General features: G+C 34.7%; 1 protein-coding gene across 1 annotated transcript; it reads left to right on the top strand.

Annotated features, from left to right (window-relative positions):
* Window positions 1-2,169: 2,169 nt before the first annotated feature.
* LOC136030630 (uncharacterized) lies at window positions 2,170-2,994 on the top strand. Its single transcript, XM_065709699.1, has one exon. It carries the CDS (start codon window positions 2,170-2,172, stop codon window positions 2,992-2,994), a length of 825 nt encoding a protein of 274 aa, XP_065565771.1.
* Window positions 2,995-8,668: the final 5,674 nt, after the last annotated feature.

Genomic DNA, 8,668 nt, shown 5'->3' with positions numbered 1-8,668 from the left:
ACGACGTCATTTAGAAACATGAGTCATATTTCCTTATGTTTTATAAAAAAAAACGCTTTGATTTAGACGTATACCCAGTAAGCAAGGTTTTCAATGGCTCTATTGGTGCAGCCAGTTGAGGAAGCTTAAATTTTCTTGAGGCGCAACACATTCCCATTGTTTCAGCATTAAACTTCAAGGCCTTGTAATAGGGACAAATTTTAGACATAGTTCCAATTTGAATATCTTGAATGAAGCCATAATCATCGGAAGGGCAGCAGTTGAATACCAGGCAATTATGCATGCATTACTTTTGTAATACAGCCACACGCCTTTTTTTTTTACTTTCTCTTTCAGCATCAAGTCTGGTTTCACGTCGCTCTCGTGGTTGCTTGACACGCCTTTGTTTTTTACTATCTCTGTCAACTGCAAGCGTGGTTTCACGTTGTTCTGGTAATACAGCGACACACCTTTTTTTACTTTCAGCATCAAGCTTTTACTCTTTCAGTATCAAGTCTGGTTTTGTGTTGCTCTCGTGGTTACTCGACATGCCTTCGTTTTTTACAATCTCTATCAGCCGCAAGCCTGGTTTTTCTCTGTCAACTGCAAGTTTGTATTCGTTGTTTGCTGATATTTATAAGTTTGGGTTTGTATTCGCGCGAAAGTCCCTATATCTGCTTACCTATAATAACAAATCCAATTTCTCTTGCTCATTAATGCACAACTCTCCCTCCCCCCTTTAATCTTAATCCTCTTTAATCTAAAAAAACTTCATTTTAGTTTTTATGGTTGTATTTTATTATATATGTCTCTTTTCTTTTATGTATTTATGTTTTACTGAGAATATCCCTTGGACATAAAGTCAAAATATTCATTCATATTAGAATTTCTACTGTCTTTCGAAAATATATCTGTTCTTCTTCTTCTTTTTGACGTTTATAGTTTACCGGGTATGGCTTGAATATAATGGGATGCTAATTACTGGGGAGTTAAGGAGTGCTTCTTAAGAAAAACTGACCATGCCTTGCTTTACCAAATTGGCAAGGCGTCCTAAAAGCTAAAGCTATTTATCCCAAGGCATTGCAGGATTGCTTTTGAGCAGTCAATGTCATAAGCCAGGAAGCTCCTTCAATAGACAAAGGATATTACATTTTCAACTGGCCCACCTTTTATTGTCTACTGCACGGTTCTTTTAGGAGGACATTTGGACATCTGAATAACCTTGGTTTGGGCTATATTAACTATCATCCCAAAAGTCTTGGCTGCTAAAATTAGTTCAAAAGCTGCGAGTAGACGCTTTTAGCTGTTGACTTTCAGCATATCCTCTTTGATGTCTGTGTCTGATATATCTATCAGTCAATCCATCATCGATAATAATGACAAAATTTGATAGGTAATCAGGAAACGTTTGTAGTTTAAACAAGTAATAAGTTTTTTTATGTAATAGTGGTCATCAGTGTGGAAAAAATCCATTTCAGAATATTGAAAAACATATTTTTCTACGAATAAAGAAATGAACAATCGATTTAAACGGACATTATAGCATAAGCATAAGGATATCTTGAATCATAGCATAAGTTTACGAATGTACAGTAGCAAAAAGTTTCTTCAAAAATGACACACATCATAGCGCCTTGTTTTGGAAGTTTCCAGTATACCAGAGCAGGTTTCTCATAAGCTCGTCACAATACGCTAAATATTTGTCTTTGCACGAAGGTGGGGTGACGAAGAGAGGTTTTGATTAATATATATAAAAACATTTAATGGAGAGCAGAGGATTTGTCTGTATGTACACTTATATACATTTAATATGTTCCACTTCATGGTTCTACAAAAATCGTAGAAGAGATTTCAAACCATCAATGAGAATTATTTTGTGGCAACAAGCCATGATTTCAAAAATAAACGTTTGTATCATTACTTGTTCGGGAAACTCACTTCTGTTTTCAAGACTCATTACCAAAAATTGCAAAAAATTGTAGCATATTCGCTTAAACTTTCATTGAGAAAATACTTAGTTGATGCACTAAGATATTTTTTTTTTTTTTATAAAAGCTGCTTCTCTTTCAATTTTGGTACGCTAACAAGCCAGTAAACAAATTTATCTGAAAGTAAATGTTACAGGTACGAGACACAATTTTGTTTTACATGGGCGTTTTTGTGTGCACATTAGTTACAACAAACTACTCTATGGATTTTAATGAAGACCAATACATGAATATTACTACCAAACTAGCGAATGACCATGGCGTTGATGCTACATTCTTTGTAAATAAAAATGATGGTGAATTTCTTGATTGGACACATCAAAATATTATTGAAAATGCTGCAAGAGTTCAGTACCCAAAACCAGTAATTTTCTATACACCAGAAATAAAAATAGCAACTACATCACGACAAAATTATAAATTTTATGAGAAAAAACGGCTGATAGACGTTGAAGAGACTTGGCTTAAGCATTTTCCAAATATAAAAATTGTCAAATTGAATTTCAAAGAAGTTATAATGAGCAGTGTATTAAAGCCGCTATTTGAGCAGATGAATGAGACTCATCATTCTTATGTCGATCATATATCTGATCTATTAAAATTTCTTTTGCTTTTCGAACGAGGTGGTACTTATCTAACTGAAGATACAGTATTACTGCAATCGACAGCAGATCTCTCCCCGTTTCTTATGAAAGATATTGAAAGTGGTCCAATGAAGCTCCTTAAGGGTAGTATAGTGCTTAATAAAATGCTTAAAATATTTAGTAACCAGACTTACAATTCTCAATATTGGACATATATCAAGAATGATATTTCAAAAAGGGTTATTGAGAACTGTTTTGGTGTATCTCCAAAATTGGCCAAATATGATGAAGCTTGGCCTCGTTGTCATGAAATAAAAGTGCTTGACCTTGATAAAGTTTGTCCAGTTCATTGGAGAAAATGGAGAAAACTCAAAATAGTACCTATAGGTGAGAATGCGGTTGTTTCATGCGAAGTGCCCCGCATATCACGTTTTTGTTCATAAAATTCAAAGTAATTCTGCACATCTATCAGGGTCCAATGAAAGCTCTTTCACTTTAACTGGACGATAACTAATTAATTCCGGCTTATCTTCATGTTTCATTCTTTTAAGCCTGCAAAAGATAAGCATAGAAAAACAAGTGAATTCGATAGTGCTCCTTAACAGACATATAGCGAATAGATACAAGCACACAAGAGGAATTATTTTTGTGCTATTCTGTCTGAGCAGTGAATTTTGTTGTGTTTCTGTGTCCTTATAGCACTGATGAAATCATGAAAAATCCAGCTTTTACTTTTATCTGTTCATCGTAACATTAAATTACTCCAATTATAGTACCTTTAGGTACGTATGCGTTTGTTTCAGCAGCAAAACTACAACAAATAAATGATAACTATTCATTCAAAATAAAAAAAATACGCAAAAAAAACAAAAAAAAACAGTCGAAACACTATACAATCTCTAAACATCCATCTCTCATCATAAAAAAAAGAAAAAAAGGGATACAAATTTAACCAATATAATTTATAATTTATTCAAAAAATAATTTTTTATTCTTACTTTAAATAACATAAGGTTTTCAGAACACCTAACACTCTCTGGAATTGAGTTCCAAATAACAACACCTACATGTTTAATCATAAACCCAGATCGCGTTGTATGCCTGATTTCACTAGTCAGCTGATCAGAGCTCCTAGTAGAATAATCGTGATAATTTGAATTATATCGATAAAAACTTCTAAAATATTGAGGAGACAATCCATTTTAAAACCTAGTATCCAAAAATTAAAATCTGTTGAGATTTAATAAAATCAATATTCAAAATATCTAAATCTCTAAGACAATCTCTAGTACTACCACACGCAAGATACTCACCCAAACTTCTAATTGCCTTATTCTGCATAATCTGGCTGGACCCTTTTTACATGACTAGAAAAATTGCTTGCATACAATGGACAACCATACACTAAATAAGGATGGACAATTGAATAATAAATTGTTTTCAGGACATGTAGAGGAAAAAAATTATGAAATCTTCTTAAAATACTGACTCCGCGAGCCAATTTTGAAGATAAAACTTTGCAATGATGAATCCAACTAAAATTTACATCAAAATAAAGTCCTAGATATCTACATTGAAAAACCTGACCAATGGAAACACCTTGTAAAAGAATACTATGACAATTATTTACAACTTTACCAATACGACTAAATATCATATAATTAGTCTTCTCAGTATTCACTGCAAGAAAACTATGCTTTGTGAACTGAGATAAATTCTCCAAAGGTACATTAGTTATCTCTATAAGATCTTCGACAGATTCCCCAATCACTGTAAGCGCTGTGTCATCTGCGAATGATGTAACTACGGCACCAGGAATGTAAAAACGCATTGTATCCACGTATATAAGAAACAGTAAATGTCCTAATACCGAACCTTGGGGCACTCCACAATTCACATTGAATTGTGATTCAAATGTGAATTGGTAGGTCGACTTTGATCGACCTACCATGCAAGTAAGACCTAAACCAATCCAAACACTTCTCACGGACTCCCAAACAAGCTAGCCTACTTAATAAAAAATTAAAATCAACGGTATCAAATGCTTTTTTAAAATCTATGAACACAGTAAGAGGGATAAGATTCCTTTCTAGGGCACTATTAACGCAATCCATTAGATGGTATGCCGCATGAACAGTTGAATGTTTAGCTCTGAAACCGAAATGTGACTCACTTAATATTCCGAGCTTGTCTAAATATTCATACAGCTGTCGATGTACTATTTTCTCGTATATCTTTGAGAATAGTGGTAACAAGCTTATAGGTCGATAGTTCGTCACATCTTGCTTATTGCCTGATTTGAACAGTGGTAGGACCTTTGCTTGCTTAAGCACTTCAGGGAATTGGCCGACTTCAAGTGACAGGTTAACGAGGTAGAGAAGACATGGTAGTAGATACACTGAAACTACTTTGAATGCTTTCAGATTCAAACTGTCAATACCAGCAGCATTTGACTATAAATTCTTCACAATTTTTGTTAATTCTTCAATTGACGCTTTTTCAAATTGAAATTTATGATGTTCACCTCGATTATCTTCAAAGAGCGTATCACTTTTCACTGGGTCTCCGTGAGAAGTGTCTTCCCTGATTCTACTTCCAATACCAGAGAAGAATTTACCAAACTTGTCAGCAATCTTCTGCTTATCAGTGACTGTAACACCCTCGACAGTGATAGCATTTATGAGGCCACAATGTTTACCTGTGCCTTTAATCACGCCGTTAATGGTCTGCCAAGTGCCCCGCATATCACCTTTTTGTTCATTAAATTTTTCGATGTAATATTTTTTTTTTGAACGTCTTAACTTATTCACTAAATTTCGTTGACGAATATATTCATTTTTACTTTCTTCAGATGAGTCATTTAAACTTTTAAAGAAGCAAGCGTTACGAGCATTTATAGCTCCAACAACTTCATCATCAATCCAGGGTTTTCGGGGGATATCTCGTTCTTTTTTCCTAGTAAGTTTCAAGGGACAAGCAGACTCAAATATCGGAGTAATTATCCCAAGAAAGTTGTCGAGGGCACGCGAGGGATCCGGTTCTTCATACACTTTCTCCCACGATATTACACTTATTTGTTCACGGAACTCATGTAAATTTGCCGGCCGAAGATCTCTTATAAGTTTACGCCTAGACTTTTCATAAGTCGGGCTCCGTTCCTTTATCGTACACGAAACAGGAAGATGATCAGATCCCGGATGGATCGTGATATCACAATAAGAATCAGGAACTAAATTTGAAGGGAGAAACACATTATCAATAAGAGTAGCAGAATGTTCAGTTATTCTAGAATTTTACCTCAAATAGCAACAATAAAACATTGCGCTAGGGGTCGGACTTGTGGAGAAATTTTCTGGGAAATGCTTGATTATTGTGTAAGGTTTATAAAATAATCCGAATTTATAAGGAACTATATTGATCCATTGTGTTACAGTGTTTAACTTCTCGACATGTTACTATACGGATACAAGTTTTAACAATGAAAAGGTATGGTCTCAAGCGTTCGAAAGATAAGAAAAATGACAAAGAAAAGTATGATAGTCGAGTAATCGAATTTATCTATTTTAAGTAAACCGATCTAGAGAAATAAAATAGAGTTATCATCATAAAATATCAGAGAATATGTCAGAAAAGTATATCTAAAAGATATAAAATGGTCACAGAAAGGAGTAGAACTTGACCACACGTCAGGATTACATGAAAATGCCCCACTTTTTACGCTAAAGTTTGACTCTTTCTCTTAACTCTACATTTTAAAATAGTAAAAAACTTTAGCGTAAAGAGCGGGGCGTTGAGGAGGAAAAGCCCCTTCCATATACGGAGTAATTTTTGTTCGTTTCAAGTTTGAATGTCGCTCCTTACTTTCATTTAAAAAAACTTGTTTTTTGTTCAATTTCTGGACGTTTTTAAATTAATACATTTTTTTATCTTGGCTATCCGTGCATAAATAATTAAAACAAAACTTGCATATTGATTTTTTTTGGGCTAAATGGCTTTTTCATAGTTTTAATCGGAAGATTTTGAAAAAAAAGAAGCAAGAGAGGAGGCCTAGTTGCCCTCCAATTTTTTGATTACTTAAAAACGCAACTATAACTTTTAATTTTTTACGAACGTTTTCATAAGTAAAAAAATACGTAACTTACGAATTATCTTACGTAGCGAACTTCTATATTCTTAGGCTTTTATTGCGTATATGAGGGAGCTCACCCCTCGTCGATACCTCGCTCTTTACACTAAAGCTTAAATTGTGTCCCAATTCCTTAAGAATGACCCCTGAATCACAAAGGACGTATAATAAATAGTTGAAATTACTAAAAATACTTTAGCGTAAAGAGCGAGGTATTACGAGGAGGTAAGCCCCTCATATGCGGAATAATTTCTGTTCGTTTTAAGTTTTAATGCTGCTCCTCATTTTCAGTAGAAAAAACTTTTCTTATTTATTTTTTCATTGTTTTTTTTAAATAATGCTATAAAATCCTTCGCCCCCTCCATTAAAAGTCTTCCCCCATGAAGAGTTCCTCTATTGAAAGATCCTCCCACGTAACCCCACCCCCCTCAACTCTCCCCCCCAAACCGAAAAAATCCCCCTGAAAGTGTCTCTAGGGCCTAAGTGCCCTCCAATTTTTTGGTCACTTAAAAAGGGCACTAGAACTTTTAATTTCCGTTAGAATGAGCCTTTTTGCGACATTCTAGGACCACTGAGTCGATATGATCACCCCTGGGAAAAAAACACAAAAAAAACAAAAAAAAACAAATAAACACGCATCCGTGATTTGTCTTCTGGCAAAAAATGTTAAATTCCACATTTTTGTAGATAGGAGCTTGAAACTTCTACAACATGGTTCTCTGATACGCTGACTGATGGTGTGATTTCCGTTAAGATTGTACGACTTTTAGGAGATGTTTTGCTCTATTTTCTAAAATGAGGCAAATTTTCTCAGGTTCGTAACTTTTCACGGGTGAGACTAATCTCGAGGAAACTTTTGATGTAACTCTTGGCATCAAAATTACATTTTTTAGGGTTTTAGTTACTATTGAGGCGGGTCGCTCCTTACCACGAACTGTATGAAAACACAAAATAGTGATACCTTCAATGTAGAGTATCGTAGATAAAGCCACTTTTTCTTAGTTTTTCAAGCCAACATTTTTTCTTTGTTGGTCAGGCCAAAAGACTGTAATTTCCATAACAGGAGTTCCAACAAGGTGGTTCTAATATTTTACTGTGTACAATTCGACACCATTGTTAGGACTTATGGGCTATTGTATTTCTTAGTGAGGGATGTGACCGTCGTAATCTCAATGTCATTAATGTCAAACCTTAATGTCATGTCTATGAACCGCCGATTGTCCTTGAAGTAAAAGCTGCCGTATCTCTTCCCAAGATTGATCAGATGTAAATGCAATAAATAAATCTGGACTACGATAGAGACGAACATATGCAATAGTATCTTGAGCATATTCATGCATATGACGGGGACTGCCAGCATATGACGAAGGTAAAATCGTTAATCTTCCAACGTTAGTGGCATTACCGTTATTTACAACTGCATCTCGCAAATGAATGTATTGTTCAGAGTGGAGCTTGGTCTGATTCAGACGAAAATAGCAAATGTTCTGATTCAATCTTTGCATACATAACAACGATGTATTGGTGAAACAATTGACGGCATTTTAAAATATAATTGTCTTCATAGTGACGAATCATTAGTCTGTAGGAATAATAATTCATTGCCCTGCATTTCTTATACGTTTGTTTCTTATTGGATGGATCTATCAAATTATTATTAAAATGATAGCCGTCGGCTCCATTCTAAAAAATGATAGGATATTATAGGGCATCGTAGTATTGATGAGTTTCAGCAATTCTTACCAACTGAGCGTTTCGCTTATGAAGAATAATATCTCGAGGTAAAAATTGATCACCGACCATAACGATTGCAACTTCGTCGATAGTTGGAGCATTGTGTCGACGCACATGTTCGTCAGTAGGCGTTTTGTCAGAAAAAATAACAATTTTATGCGTATCAGTAGGCATCAAATCGATTACTGTTTTGAACAGATGCACTAAATCATTATTTCCGTGGAAAAGATTTTGCAATTGGGAAACGATAGTCCTAT

This window comes from Artemia franciscana, chromosome 8 (genome assembly GCF_032884065.1).
Source record: "Artemia franciscana chromosome 8, ASM3288406v1, whole genome shotgun sequence".
Classification (NCBI taxonomy): Eukaryota; Metazoa; Arthropoda; class Branchiopoda; order Anostraca; family Artemiidae; genus Artemia; species Artemia franciscana.
This window is presented reverse-complemented; position numbering and strand designations above follow the sequence as displayed.